Source organism: Musa acuminata, chromosome BXJ1-5 (genome assembly GCF_036884655.1).
Source record: "Musa acuminata AAA Group cultivar baxijiao chromosome BXJ1-5, Cavendish_Baxijiao_AAA, whole genome shotgun sequence".
Lineage (NCBI taxonomy): Eukaryota > Viridiplantae > Streptophyta > Magnoliopsida > Zingiberales > Musaceae > Musa > Musa acuminata.
Genome location: NC_088331.1, coordinates 37269204 through 37287514, shown reverse-complemented (window position 1 = coordinate 37287514; position 18311 = coordinate 37269204). Strand labels below are relative to the sequence as shown.

Here is an 18311-nt window from a genome sequence, read left to right as displayed (position 1 = left end):
ATCAATTCTATACAATATGATGAACAAGTTTTTAAGGCACCCAAAAGAAAATGGGTACCTAAAAATAATCTCTTCTTGTAGAAATATACACCATCACAAGCTAGGAGCAAGAGATGGTATCTAGATAGTAGATGCTCAAGACATATGACTGGAGATCCATCTCATTTCTCTATGCTCACTAGCAAAGAAAAAGGGTACGTCACCTTCGGAGACAACAACCAAGGCAAAATCATTGGCAAGGGAACCATAGGCAACAAATTAAAATTTTCTATTGATGATGTCTTACTAGTTGATGGATTGAAACATAATATCTTGAGTGTTAGTCAATTATGCGATAAAGGTTATATCATTAGATTTGAATCAAATGTGTGTATTATTGAAAAACCAAACCATAAGATAACTATGATTGCATTAAAACAAAATAATGTCTACACCATCAACCTTGATGAACTAAGTAATTAAATGTGCTTCTCCGCTTTAAATGATGATGCTTGGCTTTGGCATAGGAGACTAGGCCATGCAAGCATGAAACTAATATCTAAGATCTCATCTAGAGAATTAGTACGAGGAATTCCAAATATAAAGTTTATTAAGGACAAAGTATGCGATGCATGTCAACTAGGTAAACAAATAAAAACTAGTTTCAAACCAAAAACTCAAATTAGCACCACTAAACCATTACAATTGATTCATTTGGATTTATTTGGACCAATTGACACGACAAGTCTAGGAGGAAGCAAATATGCGTTTGTAATTGTGGATGACAATACTAGATACACTTGGACCTATTTCTTAGCTCACAAAAGTGATTGCTTCAAGTGTTTCTCTAAATTTTGTAAACTCAATCAAAACGAAAAAGGTTTCATGATTTCATCAATTCGGAGTGATCACAGTGGCAAATTTCAAAACCGTGACTTTCAAAATTTTTGTGAAGTTAATGGATACAATCACAACTTCTCCACTCCGAGGAATCCCCAACAAAATGAAGTAGTTGAAAGAAAAAATAGAAACCTACAAGAAATGGCAAGAACAATGTTAAATGAACATAGTCTACCCAAGTATTTTTGGGCCGAAGCCGTAAATACGGCTTGCTACATCATGAACAGGGTCCTAATAAGACCATCCCTATCAAAAACTCCATATGAATTGTGGAATAGCAAAAAACCAAATATTTCCTATTTTAAAGTTTTCAGTTGTAAATGCTTTATTTTGAATGAAAGGGATGCCTTAGGAAAATTTGATGCTACATCCGATGAAGGCATCTTTCTTGGTTGCTCTTCCGTTTCTAAGTCTTTTCGGGTTTTTAACAAAAGAACCTTAGTAATAGAAGAGTTTATTCATGTAGTTTTTAATAAAATTTCTAATTTAAAGAAAAATGATTTTGATGATGATCTTGGTTTTGATAATTTGAATTTAAATGAACCCCCTCCTCAAAATAGCAACTTGGATGCACCTTCTTTCGAAATTTCCTTACCCAAGGAATGGAAGTATATAGATCCTCATCCAAAGGAGCTAATTATAGGAGATACATCAAAAGGGGTTCAAACTCGTTCCTCTTTCAAGAATTTTTATGCTAACGCCGCCTTCTTTTCTCAAATCGAACCTAAATGCACTGACAAGGCCATAAAAGATGATTTTTGGGTTATTGCAATGCAAGAGGAATTGAATCAATTTGAGAGGAATAAGGTATGAAAGCTTGTTCCTAGACCTAGTGACCATTTAGTCATTGGTACTAAATGGGTCTTTAGAAACAAGCAAGACGAAAATGGTATCGTGGTTAGAAACAAGGCTAGATTAGTGGCCAAAGGTTTCAACCAAGAAGAAGGTATCGATTACGAAGAAACCTTCGCTCCCGTGGCTCGATTAGAAGCCATAAGGATGCTCCTTGCCTATGCTAGTAGTAATAATTTTAAACTATTTCAAATGGATGTCAAAAGTGCTTTCTTGAATGGTTTTATTTCCGAAGAAGTATATGTCGAACAACCTCCCGGATTTGAAAATTCTCTTCTTCCTAATCATGTATTCAAATTGACTAAGGCTCTCTATGGCTTGAAACAAGCTCCTAGAGCTTGGTATGAAAGGCTTAGTTCCTTTCTTATTTTAAATAATTTTACCAAAGGCAAGGTTGATACTACATTGTTTATTAAATATTTTGAAAATAATTTTCTTATTGTGTAAATTTATATTGACGATATTATTTTTGGCTCTTCGGATGAATCACTATGTGAATCATTTGCTAAATGTATGAGTCATGAATTTGAAATGAGTTTAATGGGTGAATTAACTTTCTTTTTAGGATTACAAATCAAACAACTTAGGGATGGTATATTTCTTAACCAATCTAAATATACATTAGAATTGTTAAAACGATTTAACATGGATAATTCAAAAGCAATAAACACCCCTTTGAGTACTGCGACTAAGTTAGATATGGATAAAAATAGTGAAAATTTCAATTAAAAAACATATAGAGGAATGATAGGTAGTCTACTCTACCTCACTGCGACTAGACCGGATATTATGTTTAGTGTAGGACTTTACGCTAGGTTTCAATCAAATCCTAAATTATCTCATCTTAAAAGTGTTAAAAGAATATTTAGGTATCTTAAAGGAACTCCAAATCTAGGACTGTGGTATCCAAAATCTGAAAATTTTGATTTAATAGCTTACGCAGATGCCGATTTTAGCGGATGCAGGATAGATAGAAAATGTACATCCGGAACATGCCAATTTTTAGGACATGCACTTGTTTCTTGGACTTCCAAGAAACAAAATTCAGTTGCACTATCTACGACGGAAGTCGAATACATTGCTGTAAGTGCATGCTGTGCACAAGTTGTTTAGATGAAAAATACATTAGAAGACTATGGAATTCACTTTAAAAACATTCCCATGAAATGTGATAATACTAGTGCCATATGTCTTACTAAAAATCCAATTCAGCACTCTAGAACTAAGCACATTGACGTTAGGCATCATTTCATACGCGATCATGTCCTTAACAATGATATTGTTCTAGAATTCATTGACACAAAGCATCAATTAGCAGATATATTTACAAAAACTTTGAATGAAGACCAATTTGAATTCATTAGAAAGGAATTAGGTATGTTAAATTGTCCCTAAGAATATACTTGTTTGAATGGATTTTTCGTAAAGTTTTTCATCCTCTCTCCGTTCCTCGGTGAATCTGATCCTTCTCTTTCGATTCTAAATGACATGTTAAATTATCTTATCCTATCTTGAGTCAAACACCGCTCCCATCTGATCAAGATTAATGATTTTATGATATTTTATGAATCTCGAAATTGATTTTGATGGCTTGATTATGAATTTCAAGTTGACGAATTGAATTTGAATGGATTTGTATTCGAATTATGATCTTGACTTATTGGAGTTACTACTTGAAATTTTTTTATCACTATCTCTTCCTTGTACATCTACAATTTTTGTTATTTATAGAAAGAAGAGATTTGATAAAATGGATGAATGCTGAATTTTCCTTTAAGATGAACTCTGCGTAAATATTTTAGCATACTTAATTTTGAATGATAAAATTTTTATGATCAATGCTGAATTCCTGATGTTATAATCACAAATTATGTGCTTCAAGTCTCATTCCCTTTTTGTTGATGACAAAGGGGGAGAAAAGTGATGACTTGTACTATTTTAATAGCATGACTTATATGAATTGCAAAAGCTTGTGTGATATGAATGTCTTATATGCCTTGCAAAATCTTTGAGAATATCGTAAGATTGATTGATCATATTGAAAGCATGTCTAACATGTATATCATTAAATTTATGTTGAAAATCTTTATCTCCTGTCGTAGTAAAAATTGTCTCTTATCATTCGACTTGAAAATGATTTTCATCGAAGTTTCGTATTTACTTATGCTTAATGAGAATAACGATAAGTTCTACGGTTAGAACTTATCGGTTTATGCTTGAATTCAATGGGATAGAATTCAAGTGTTTTTATCTTCTCATAATATGGCATATAGATAGGGGGAGTTATGTTTAACTCCGTCATCAATTGATTGTCATCATAAAAAAGGGGGAGATTGTTGAATCTCGGATTTTGATGATAAAATCAATTGATGGGTTAATTGATATAATCCATATTATTGAGTTAAGTGTGCAGGATTAACTACGATAACCAGAAAACACAAAGCAAGAATACCGGAGTCAAGTTCGATGGACGTTTAAGAGTCCGAAGAATCGTCGGAGATGCTGCCGGAACCAACCGAGAAGAAATCGGGAACCTGTCGGAATTTTCGAAAGTTCGCCGAAGAGATCGTCGGAGGTTCACGGAGATCACCGAGAAGGCTCGGCTACTCGTTAAAGTCATCACAAGTACGGGAGCTTGTTGGGAGTCCGTCGGAAGAAGTTCGTCGGAAAGCTCGCCGGAACAAGACTCGACGTTCGCGGTTGAAAACTTGCTTAGGATGTTTTTTTGTTATGTAGTTCACTTGTAATTAGGATTAGGATTAAGAGATAATCCTATATCCTAGTTAGGGGTCAACTTGGCCCAAAATTAGACTTGGTTTGGGCTAAATTTGAAGCCCAACAAGTGAACCGAAGGGTCTGGCGGTGGCACCGCCCAGCACCCGAGAGCCAAGCGGTGGCACCGCTTGGCTGGGCGGTGGCACCGCCCAGCACTGTCAGTGTCTGACACTGACAGGCGATGGCACCGCCACTGACAAGTGGTGGCACTGCCAGCATCGGGAACCCAAAGAGAATTCAAATTTTGGAGCCCAAATTTGAATCCTCTTGAGGCCTATAAATACCCCTCAAATCTCAACTGAGATTACAACTTTTTGAGAAGCAATTGATTGAGAGAAAGGTCTTAGAAAAGTCTTTGATAGTCTTGTTTTCAATTTGCTAGTGTTCACCTCCTTCTTTCTTGCTGAAAATCTGTAAGAGAGTGAACCGCTTGTAAAAAGTTGTAAGATGGGTATTTACCCTTCCCCTTCAAGAGATTTGCTAGTGGAAGATGGGAGCCTCATCAAAGAGGGGCCTCGCAAGTGGATGTAGGTCATTTGACCGAACCACTGTAAAATCGGCGTGATCTCTGGTTTGCATTTACTTATTGTCATTTATATTACTACAAACCATTTGCACTTTAATGCTCTACTTCTTTGTCTCCGTCTTACTTATCCCTTCAAGTTAAAACGTAATCGAAATGGTTTCAAATGAAAACGTTGCTTTTATCGTACGAAGTTTCCGAAAGTGTTTAAATCGTCAAAAGTTTATCGCACTTTACCGCTGCACTAATTCACCCCCCCACTCTTAGTGCCGCTCCGATCCTAACAACAACGACTTAGTGTTGCTATTGGTGGTCGCTTCTACGACGATGCCTCGTCCCGTCATTGATGGCGAATTTAGTTTTTTTTTAACTTAAATTATATATATTATTATATTAATAGTTTATTGTGAGTCAATATGTCATGTAAGCAAACTCTAACGTTTGTTAACTCATACTTGACGGAAGGGACTTATATGCTATATTTTTAAAAATATATGGGTTATTTTAGACATGAATAAATCATAAGGGTTTAAAAGATCTATTGCCAAAACTACAAGGGTTAAAATGGATCTTAACCTATGTATCATTATATTAATAATTTATTATGAGTCAGTATGCTACGTAAACAAACTCTAGCATATGTTAACATAGACTTGATAGGTGAGACTTAATACTACGTTTTTGAAATATAGATGTTATTTTAAATACAAGTAAACTATAAAGGCTTAAGTGGTTTATGATCAAAATCACAAGGGTTAAAATAGACCGTAACCCTATATTTATTGTGGGCTAATTACATATTACCCTTGTAGTTAGCTGTCTTTGGTATTTCGATCTCTACACTTCAATATCTTAATTGCTTCACTTTTATAAGTATAAATATCTTAATTGCTTCACTTTTGTAAGGAATAGGATTAATTGCTTCATTTTTGTAAGTATAAATATCTTAATATAATCTTTTAAAATACAAAGACTGTGATACTAAAAATAATTAATTAAAAAATAATCTATAATTAATCCTATGATTGAACTTACTTCTGAGTCCGGACTAATTAAAATAATGACATATTAACATTACCCGAAAGTGAGACACGGTGTGATTAGGAATTCCATGGCTGGCATCCAAGTCGTCCATGAACGTCAAAAGATGGACGAGTTTGGCAGACTTTGACGAGTGTGCGCAATGTCCAAGGGGGAAGTACGTAGGGAGATGAAGATGAGATGAGAAGGAGACTTTAGTTGGCAGAAACATGGCACAGTGAACCAGCTTGTGCGGAACAGTCCTGCATCAGTATTGGATGACGAAGAAGGAGACCGTAGAACGATCCTTCTGAAGAGTTGGATCATATCGGCTGAAGCACACAGAAGAAGATAGCAAAAACAGTTCAAAGTGTATCATATTCCTTTATGAGATCTTTGCTGCTGCGAGCTGTTTGATCTATATATCATGTTTTATACATGCATAGCTGCCCTCCTCGGAGAGCTCTTGCGGCGGTGCCGTCTCTTCTTGGCAAGCTCCGGAGATGCATGGTGATTGCCTTCCTCGGCTTTCTCCGCCTCTCGGTCGCATGAAGACGACCCCGCGGTCTCAGCTTCCTCCGCCTTGTCTGCCGCTTCACTCTTTCCTTTGATTAAGTACTCTTCCTTGGTCATCTTCCTTGGCCTTCCTCTCGATCTCTTCTGTTGCCGCACAAGATCATCCGGCCCTTCTTCGGCAGCGCCCTCCTCCCACACTGTCTTCAAGTGCCTCTTCGTCTCATTGCCTTCATCCATTCTACACCTACTGAAGCTGCAACTGCTGGGTTAGGATTTAAAGAGACACAGCTAGTGGGAATGGAGGATTGTTGTGGATAGAGAACTCATGAAGATCTCAAAAGATAGTTCAAAATGAGAGAGGACCACTTCTACTTATGGAGGATGTAGTGGAAGGCATCTACTTTAAGGATAGGAGTGTTATTATCGAAGTCTTCTTCTTCAAGGAGTTCAGTCAAGTCCTAATTAGAAGGCGTCCTTTTATGAACTACAAATAATATGTACAATTCCTTTATGAACTATGCATATATAGTTGATCTCTATAAGCTACATGATCAAGCACAAGTTAACCTCTATGTTCATGGCTGGTGGCCTCAGGAGTTTGGATTGAATGCAACGCTGTTCTGAATCCTATAAATGAATTGTTGTGGATAGAAAACTCATGAAGATCTAAAAAGATAGTTCAAAATGAGAGAGAAAGTACACTCAAAAAATGCAAGTGTGCTGGCTGGCTTTGTCTCGCTTCTACCTATGGAGGATGTAGTGGAAGACATCCGCTTTAAGGAGAGGAGTTGAGTAGAGTCCTGAGGTGTCCTCATTTACATATCAGCCTCGTTGTAGTGCATAAAATATGTACAGTTGCTTTCAAGAACTATAAGCTACATGATCATGAACTATTAATTTGAAAATGGATTTGATATCATTCTACTGACTATCTACTCTAGGAAGGAAATTTATGCATGATCAACTACTGATGTTGTCATGGAAATACTTCACCTTTCTCATTTGAGATGAAACCACATACATACCATATGGTTCTTATCCTGATGATTATAATTGTGCTATCTTGCTATTTTAGTTTGTGCTTAGTTCTGCATGGGCTAGCATCAGTTGCAAAGTACAACTAGGAATCGAACTCCTTTACCAATGTCTTATTCTTGACAAGTGCAGCTCCCCCAAACTTGAACAAGGGCTGCATAGTTAGGAACAGCATACGTTCAGGTGCTCTGTGTCATTGCTTGGACTCTTGATTGGCAGGGACAGAACTCTGGCTCAGCGAGCACCTGGATAGTGGAAGGAGTAACCATCCTGAGAGTGAGCATGGTTGATGCAATGACTGATCATGGGATAGCATGCATTCCCATTAGTACCTCAGATGGTTGAAAAGATCTTTGCAACTACTAGATGCAGATATGTTTGCGCATTAACAGAAGAAAGAGGATTCTACAGAAACATGGTTTGGAATTGCAGTCACATCTCTCTCCGATTTAACAGATGATGTTGTGATGTAACTGGATAATAAAGAGTAATTGTACACCAATCATTCAAGTCCAAAGACAACATTGCTGCTCATTCTCAGTCAGCATCTTCAATCTCTTCATCTTCTGGCACACCACGTAGATACAGCACATTGTTGCATCTGCACAAGAAAAAAAGTAATATGGTTCATTCAGTAAATAGTCAAATTACAGAGAACCAAATACCACGAAACTATACTTCTTGATCGTAGGTATGGGAGACAAGTTGTATGCATGCCCTTAGGTACTAAAAATCATTCAACAGTTTTACCAATCTAAGGATGCATGTTTTTAACTGGTTCATCATGTCTATCAACGTAAGTGAATGGATTGCCGACCACACGGATCAGATTAGGTGAAACCAAACAGCACAACCAAGTCACCTTATCAGAATCTCCCCCAGGTTCCCAGTGAATTGCCCATCAATGTATTCTTCAGTGTTGGCCAACTACAGCAGAAGGAACTAGAGTCAAAGCAGATGCAGGTAAACCATCCAATTCTCAATCTACTGTGACTAGTAAAAGAAACCATCCGTTCACAAGCAGTACCAAAGACTGTAGAAAAAGCAATACCGAAGATAGTGAAGAAAAAGAGTTTCACAAGAGACTGGTTAAAAGTTAATGGAAATCATACAGTACCTGCAAGTTCATGTAGGAATCTACCGACACAAGATAACCTGAGAGAACAAGACAGATTTTATATAACCATTGACAATAAAGATGAAAATTTGGAGAATTCCAACCAGAATGATAGCTAAAGCCAAACTGTAAGTATTTATTTAATTTAAGCAAATATGTCTGTGTATGAGAATTGGATGACTTGCACATTAGGTAGTATAAAGATGAAACAGACACACACCAAGAACAGAAAAAAGAACTCACATATACAAGCCACATAGTTGGCAGCCATATATCTGTTTTTTCTTTTTCTTTTTTGCATGGCAGCCATATATCTTACAGGTGACATATATACACAATCAATTACCTTTGTATTCCATTCCCCACTTCAGTTTCACAATCACAGGCTTCCCAGTCAAATTGTTCAAGAAAGGTTTTGGGTTAACTGGCACAGTCTGCAATAAAACCATAAAACATGGTGAGCTGAGTGTTCTATGAAGCAACAAGGTCAACAAAACTCTAAAGCAATTGCAATCATACAAGTTTATCTGATGCAAATCAGAATTCCAACGGAACTAGGAACGGAAAATGATTCTAGTTTTGGATTGATCTCGAGTTTGAATCATTCTTTAAGAAAGGCTTCTAGGGATTTTGGGTTGGATTAGGTGTCTATATTGTTGTATGATTTAAGATTTGTTCTATAAAATATCTTAATATGCTTGAGCCTTCATGACTTTGTTATATAGGGGGGTTTCAGATTCAAATTAAAATGTATTTTCCTATGATTTACCAACATAATTTTATTCTCCTTGTGGATTTCATGAAATTCCAAGAGCATTCCTTTAGACCCAAAGCTTTTTCTCTCTCTGCATGACAATTATTTGTACCAAAGCTGTGCTCTGCTCAAGTATTCTATTTGCTTGCTTTTGCTGCAATATTTAGTAACTTTCTATCTGAGGCAAGGCATATACTGATATACATGTGATCAACCCTACACAAAAAAATAGAAACTACCATTGTAAATATGAAACTTGAAATTCCAAAAACATCCCCACTCTTGGCCCATATACAGACAATTTTCCATCCAGTCAAAGGGTGTGAGTAAAAGAATAACCTATTTGAGCTATAATTCTTGATGGTATTTCCTTTAATTTAGTTAGTGGGTTGAAGACAAATGGCTGAGACCTCTCAATCAAGATCAACAGAAAAAATCCAGATTCCATCAGTACAATTAGACAAACATGTTGACCAGAATCAAATTCAATTAGTTGTGCCTGTTACTTTCATAGCTACAGTTGTAGGTCAGATTACCAAATCTGTTCTAGTAACACAAGGGTGTATACCTATACAATGTAAAATATGGCATGTATCAATGCATGTTGGTCAGTCAATTGACATCATCCTCTAACATGTCTGTCCAGGCTTATACCTTATTTTAACCACTTTAACTTGAACCAACCATTTCAACTGACCTAATTCCTAGTGTATGTTGTTTGACGTTAACCCTACTCATTTCATGTCCTTTCCTTTTTGTTCCCCTTTAAACATGAAAAACTAAGAATAGTCAACCAACAAAACACATGCAAAAATAAAAAAAGTTCTCCCATGCAAATTTAAAACATAGTAAATCTTTAATGTTTCTTCCAACACTATTATCAGTATAATGGCTTCTGATAACTTTAGCAGCACCCACAAAACTATTACAGAATCTAATTAGCTGCTAAACAATTGCTATCCCGAAATTCAAGCATATTTCTATTATCAATGTGTGATGATTATTTGTGGTCAATTACTTGATGTTAAACAATTGGCAGTTCAGTGGTAATTATTTTGGGCTTTTATGAAAATTTATGATTATAGGTCCCTGCAGACGATCTAAAAAATGATTCTTTAAGATGATGAGTTACCAAAAGTAATCATAGTGAACTTAACATGCACTGGCAAAACAATGTTAATTGCAATTCCATCAATAAATTTTGTATTTTTTAAAATGCCAGTATATCATAAAATACTCAGTTAAGGATTATAAAATTTGTTGAAGGCTCAACATGAACTAGCATGCCAAGTTCTTTGAGTCCAGGCATGAGACATGAAACGCAAGGCATATGCATTCCAAGGCATGAGGCTAGATAATTTAGAAGAACTATCGACGACAATGTAATTTTACAATACCAACAATATATATACCCAAAAATATGTATTGTGGCTTATTAGCTCAAATAATAGAACATCGCAAAATGCATGAACATGAAGATGAGATCATATTCAACCAAAAACGGAGATAAAAAGAACATTTAAAAAAAAAACATGAAGCAGGATGGACAGATGAACCAATCAAATACATCACTGGTAAAATAAGAAAAATAAACAACAAAGCAGAATCATTTTCTTGCCTTCTTACTAATAATAATTCAAGTTCCTTCTTTTCAGAAGGGAGGAAAGGGAAATTCTATTGTCACTGCTTTCTCCAGTCCTCCAGGAAAAGCATAGAAAAAAGGCTTAAATGTTACTATCCTTGCAACACTACAGAATGAAAGAGGCAAACTCATAGTTCTTGGTCTTTGAAAATGCACTGTTAGGTTCTACATATTCCCTTAGAGACTGAAATTAAACTTACGCAAAAGAGATAGTTAACAATACAACGAAACGGGAAGTATGGATGCTTGAGAAGAGAGAAGTCACGATGGTTCCCTGAGAATAACCAGATCTGGCAAGTGAAAACTAATGAAATGACGATAAGGCTACACTTGATGACCTAAAATTTGTTATCAGAACACCTCACTTTTTGACAGTGTGCAAAGTTGCATTACCTTGTCGAGGCCACTAAGAGATAACTGAGATGAGGTGCAAGATTCTGGAGTCATGCACCTTAGTGTGCCTTTACAAACATTGAGAATGATTTTCACAGTACAAAAAGGTGCCCTGCAAAAGAACTGATAGCTGATTGGTGGCTGAAACCAGTGGTTTTCTGATAAAAGGAGGAACGTGGGTGAATGTGGTCTAATGGTAGGATCAAGCTTGTCTTGATCTAGGTGGAATTCTAACCAGGCAATAGAAATTAGGACCATGAACGATTGGGAACGAACAACCTATGCTGCATGATAGGGTTATTTTTAAATGACCACATATAACAATATCAATCATCCCAACCAACTTGCAGCCAATTTCAGCTCAGTGTAGAGTCCAGACAGTCCCTTGTTTGAGACTCAGGCCACAGATCAGTCTATCATGCAAACCTTGGAAATAATTGTGCAAGGAAGGATGCTAGGACCTTGGTACCACTTTCAGTTTTATGCTTATGAATATAAGAAACACACTTAGTTCTCCTAGGGTGACAGTGACTTCCCTCACTCATCAATTTTCGGAACAAAAGACGAGATTTTTGGTCTCTAGGTAGCCACCATGCTTAAAGAGAGAACATTTTCATTAAAAAAAAAAAAAAAACATGTTGTTCTCATCTTCTTGAAACAGAGAACAAGAAACCAAAAAATACCAAACCCTAACCAAACTATCCCCACTCGCAGAAGCATGCAAGAGATGTTTCAACATATAACGCGATGCTACCACTCGATGTTTGCTTCAAGCCGGAGAAGATCTCCAGCAACCAACCAAACCACAGATCTACGGGGCTTCCGGTAGAGAACCTCGAAAGGTCGTAAATCTACTGCACAGACATCATCTACCCCCGAGACGAAGTTAAATCGAAGGGAGAGGGAAGGGGAACTCACCGCCATTCGCAAAGAAGGGCAATACGCTCGGGGGTCGGGGCAGGGACCGATGAACCACCACCCGCGAGGACAAAGGCCGACACTTGTAGGGTTCGCGCCTCTTCCCGTTAGGGTTTAGCGACAAGGTTTTGGGCCTCTCGTGGAGCCATTGCCGGCCCATCTACTCCTTCAATGTGATGCATGAATCGGTAATCATGGTTTAAAATATCAATATTTATAGATCCAATTAAATATTAATAATAAAATCAACCATTTATGAATTTTGGATCTAAATGAAGACACACTATTTATATAAAATTCTCAGACTTTTCATAGACTATTATTTTCGTAAACAAATTCTTATTTTTTATAATTTAGTTTCTAAGTTCACATTTTCCTCATTTGATAAAAGACTTTTTTTTTTAAATCTTTTTCCTTTCTTATCAGATAAATTTGACGTTAAGACTTTGTCTTAGAAATTAAAAGTTGAACCTTTCTTATTTCATTAACTTCATCATCAAATGGGTCAAGTTTGACGAACTAAATATCTTGATGAAAGTCCAACCCATTCAATAATTTATGTTATGCATTAAGATCGATTTTGACCTAAAGGTGACATGCAGGAAGGACTATTCCAAAGCGGAAGCTTCCCTTGATCCTAATTATATCTACCTACTCCTCCTCCGTCTCTATAACTTCAGTGGTGGCATGACCACATGGATTCTTACCATCAACCGGCCATGGAGAAGCTCTCCGGCTTCCGTGTACCGAAGGCTTCCTTCATCCTCCTCCCCATGTCTCTCGTAGCCATCATCTTCATCGTCGTCTACCCTAACGATCTCCGGTTGCAATGCCTCGTCACCGCCGGCTGCCAGCCCCGGCCTCAGCTCTCGGCCGCCCCCGAGCCTGCTCTCCGGCTGCTCCTCGGCGTCTTCACCGTTCCAGACGCCTACGCGCGCCGCAGCCTCGTCCGCCACGCCTACCTCCTACAGCGGGCGAGCCTCCCAGCCGACGCGGCCGTCGACGTACGGTTCGTCCTCTGCAACCTCACCAAGGAGGAGCAGAGGGTGCTGGTGGCCATGGAGATCATGCTCTACGACGACATCATCATCCTCGACTGCGTCGAGAACGTAAACGACGGCAAGACCTACGACTACCTCTCCAGCCTCCCGCGAGTCCTCGGCGCTGGCCGAGCCTACGACTACGTGGTAAAGACGGACGACGACACGTATTACCGGCTGGACAGGTTGGCGGAGACGCTGCGGCGGCTGCCGAGGGAGGACGTGTACCTGGGCCTCCGCGTGCCGTGCTGGCGCAAGGATGAGGGGTCGGGGTTCATGTCGGGGATGGGCTACCTGCTGTCGTGGGACCTGGTGGAGTGGATCGCGACGTCGGAGGTGGTGAGGAAGAAGATGAAGGGGCCGGAGGACATCATGACGGGGGCGTGGCTGAACGAGGCGGGCCGTGGGCGGAACAGGTTCGACATGAACCCCAGGATGTACGACTACCCGGAGGGGCCCGACACCTGCTTCCGCCATGGCTTCACCCCCGACACCATCGCCGTCCACAAGCTCAAGGACGACCTCAAGTGGGCCAAGACGCTGCAGTACTTCAACGTCACGCAAGGCTTGAGGAGCTCAAAGCTTTTCCACATCCACTGAAAGCTTCCAATTCTTCTTCCTCTCTTTCCTTGGAGACACTCTTTGTTCTCTGTTGTTTGTCTCTTCCAAATCACACTCTTCACACAGAATGTGCACATATTTCTCGTCGAGACTCAGTGGGCATGCAGAAGAAAGGTAAGCGTGTGTATAGAAGTCAAAGAAAGTGGCAATTGCCTCCACATTGTTCACTATTTTCTTGTGGTGTGTATTACCACATGCTACTATAATAATATTTTATATATTTGAATGTGTTCTGTTGACATTATTGTTGGAAAAAGTCAAGAAAATACAAGATCAACAATGTCATCTTGTCTTCTATGAAGGAATGCTTAGATTTTAGGATTGATATATGGTTTATTTTCGTATAGGTGTATATATTTATATCTATATGGTTAATCTTTTTAAAATTTACATTTAATTTTAGGTATATATATTTATATATATTATTATGAAAGAATGATAATAAATAAAGAAGAAATATTATCGGACTATAATATTTTTGAATGGATTAAAATATTCTCATTAATTTTAATTATTTTTTATTATAAATTATAACATTATATAAGTTAATTAGATGCAAATTCAGAAACCAAGGACAATGCTTCGGGTTGATGAAGGTATTGACTAGCTTAGCTAATAAATATTTTGATAGTTTATTGTAGGATTGTGAGATTGAATCTTCTCATCTTCGTCACCTATCTTAAAAATAAAAAAAAGATCTTTAGGTTAATTTTGGGGTTCAAGTCTCTTCCACTTAGGTTTTATCCACATGGTTTTGGGCCTCTCATATAGCCGGCCCATCTACCACCAACTCATACATCAATCATCTAATTTATTTTTGAGTGATGAAACCTTGGAACACTAAGAAATAATAATGCAAAGAAAACTAGCTGGATGTGATTTTTTTTTTCTCATACGTGGATTGTTTCTGCTGAATAAAACATTTACAACTTTTTGTTTGGTTTCATATTGTATATATTTTTTATTATATTTAGATAGTAGAATATTCTTTCATAAAAAATAGTCTTATTTTGAGAATCTAATGGTTGGTAGCATTCAATTATTTAAAGCAATGAGTTAGTGTATGCTTTCCTCACAATAGATCGGTTAAGAACTTAAAGTATATTTTAAAAGATCATAAATTAATATTTCACCTTTTAAATAAGATTAGATAGAATTATAGGGATAAGAAATTTTTAATTAAAAAAGTTAAAATAGATTTGGGAAGATCTCAAATTGATGTCTTACCTTTTAAATAAGATTAAATAGAGTTATAGAGATTAGGGACTCTTGTATTTTATATCTATAAATAAGTAGCATATATGTGTGTAGATCTATCTAAACCTCAAGTATTAAAGTTTAAAGGACTGAAGTCTACGAGTAGTTCAAGATTTATAAGTATTTTTCTTTCTAAGAAGTTTGATATAGTTTTTCTTTTCTACCTTAATTTTTTTTTCTCTGTTTAGTTTGATCTTAGGTTAGTAATACATTGTTACTACTATTTGAGAAAAGGTTACACTTGCATGTATTCCCACCTTTTTTTCACATGGTATTAGAGTCATAAGGGTGATAATCTATATTTCAACATCTTCATAGTAAAGAAGAAAACATTTTTCGATTATAACATATTATAATCGAGTTGGTGGATTTGGTATTAAACATCCCAATTAGTCTAACTAAAAGACTTGTTTGAAATTTTATATAAAAGGGGAAATTTTATGGGATATGGTTGGTGGCAATACAACAACAACATTAAATGCTACAAATGTAGATATCATGAAGATACCAAGAACTTTAAATCTAAGGCTAAATTTGTATTAAAAATATTTATTTCTCATGATATCTTTAAACATATTATTCATTGCAAATAAGCTTTAGAGATTTGAATCACTCTTGATGCATTGCTAAAAAAAATGAACATGGCTCGACTTCAGGAGAATGATTTGATAAATACTATCTAAGGTGATCTCTTAATTTCTCAGTATTTTTTGAAAATTAAAATTTTATATTTAGAGATATCACTCTTAGATCTATATGAGCTTACTTTTTATGGATGAATGAAACATTATATTATTTGTAATATTTGAGAAGAATATATTCCTTATGTTACATCTATTCAAGGATAGGTTCAATAACCATCTTTAATAGAGTTTGAAAACTCTTATTGCTTCTCAAGAATCCTTAGCTCGTTAAATGACAAGAGTTTTTATTTTAGGGGGAGATGGAGATGTCTTTTTTATAAATAAGAAAAAGGATAATAATAACGATAAAGAGAAAAAGAATAATGCTAATAGCAAGCAAGAGTTTTTTCAAATAATAGTGTAAATCGAAAGAAGATCAAGTGTTATAGATGTGACAAGTTAGGCCATATCAAGAAAATTTTCATGTGAATATTAAAGAAGAAAATATTACAAATAAATAAGATTGTTCTAATACTACCGATGAAGATTAGGGCAAATGCTTCATGGTTGAAGCTACTAAAGCCATGACATCTATCAATTTCGAACATGATTGGATTGTTGATTCAGGATGTGATTATCATCTCACTAGTAATAATACCAAATTTATCAATCTTCATCAATACGAAAGTAATGATGTAATTATCATGAAAGATAATACTATTCACCAAGTGAAAAAGGAAGGCATCGTAATAATCTCAAATAAATAGAATAATCATATTATATTGAAAAGTGTGTATCAAGTTCCAAGTACGAAGAAAAATCTCCTCTTTTGCAAATGCAATTGATGCTGAATTTTTTTTTTTTTTTGTCCTAATGAAGTTAAGTTTCTTCACAATATAAAAGAATTAAATTCAGATATAGTATATACTAGTAAAAGGGTCAAAGATTTATATATTTTATCAACATCAACCTCTTGTATTGATAAGATAAGTACAAATAATGGTGCATCAATCTAGCATGCTGGATTTGGTCATATAAATTTCGTTAAATTAAAGATTATGATGCAAAAAAAATTTAGTGAATGGTCTTCCCGATCTTACTACTTTTAGTAGTAATGAAGTTTGTGAAGGTTGTCATTATGGCAAAGCACATAGGTAACCTTTTGTTAGATCACTTTTAAGATGTAAATTCCCCTTAGAACTTACTCATAGTGATCCAATGGACCCTACTCAAACATCATCTCATTCAAGTTCTCATTATATGTTTCTTTTTATTGATGATTTTACAATATTCACTTGGGTTTATTTTGTGAAAGAAAAACTAAAAGTTTTTTTAAAATTTTAAGAGTTCAAGTTAATAGTTGAAAGCGTTCTTGAAAGAAAAATTAAAAAATTACATATCGATAATGGCATAGAGTTCACTTCTGATAAATTCGTCTCTTTTTGCAAAGATTATGGTATCAAAAGGGAACTTATATGTGCAAATATATCAAACCAAAATGGTATGGTTGGATGAAAGAGTCGACATCTTGCAGAGACTTGTAAGTGTTGGCTTCATGTAAAGAATTTATCCAAAGTCTTATGGGTAAAAAGCATAAAATATGCAACTTATGTTATTAATCAAACTCCTCTTTATTCAATCAATCTGAAGTCTCCATACGAGCTTATGTTTGGTGAGAAACAAATGTTAAAGATTTCAAAATATTTGATTCTCTATATTATGTTCACACACTAAACTCAAAGAGACATAAGCTTGATGCTAAGGCCAAGAAATGCATCTTTATTAGCTATGGTGGAATGAACAAAGGTTTGAAATGCATCGATCCACAAACACATAAGTGTGTAGTATCTCGAGATATTGTATTTGATAAAATTTCTTATTATTATTCTTCACAAGTAATTTCTTTTGAAAATATTAATCATAATAATGAAAGTGATATATGTTTAAAACCTATGATTGAGTTTTCTTTGTCATTTAATGCTATTATGGATTTTGACTCATCTTCTTTCTCATTTGTATCTACTCACATTATTTCTTTATCACCAATGATGGAGCAAAGCAATAAAGGGAGTAATGATGTTCATGAAGAGGAAATTCCAACATTGAGAAGATAAAAAAGAATAATTATCAAATCACATGTTACAGAGATGGAGACAATGTAAGCATATGTTATTGTTTCTTTTCTGAACCAATTGATAATCTTAAACCTATTTGTTTTGATGAAGTCAAAGGTGTTAAGGTGAGAGAGGATGTCATAAATAAAGAAATGAATGCTCTTCATAAAAATAAAACTTGAGATCTTGTGTCAAAGCCTACAAATGTAGATCTAGTTACTTGCAAATCTTA

At 35.9% G+C, this 18311-nt stretch overlaps 2 protein-coding genes across 3 annotated transcripts; one reads left to right on the top strand and one right to left on the bottom strand.

The window, feature by feature from the left end:
• Positions 1–7967: 7967 nt before the first annotated feature.
• Positions 7968–12564, bottom strand: LOC103985158 (probable small nuclear ribonucleoprotein F). Of its 2 annotated transcripts, XM_009402785.3 has the most exons (5): positions 12425–12564; positions 9064–9151; positions 8718–8755; positions 8463–8527; positions 7968–8201 (listed from the first exon to the last, which is right to left on the bottom strand). In XM_009402785.3, exons 1-5 carry the CDS (start codon positions 12428–12430, stop codon positions 8138–8140), a joined length of 261 nt encoding a protein of 86 aa, XP_009401060.2. In that variant the 5' UTR covers positions 12431–12564; the 3' UTR covers positions 7968–8137. The 2 variants fall into 2 exon arrangements, with proteins under 2 accessions (XP_009401060.2, XP_065039779.1); XM_065183707.1 differs by lacking the exon at positions 12425–12564 and having other exon boundaries at positions 9064–9166.
• A 538-nt stretch (positions 12565–13102) lies between these two features.
• LOC135675070 (uncharacterized) lies at positions 13103–14324 on the top strand. The gene has a single exon (XM_065185338.1). It carries the CDS (start codon positions 13120–13122, stop codon positions 14062–14064), a length of 945 nt encoding a protein of 314 aa, XP_065041410.1. The 5' UTR covers positions 13103–13119; the 3' UTR covers positions 14065–14324.
• Positions 14325–18311: the final 3987 nt, after the last annotated feature.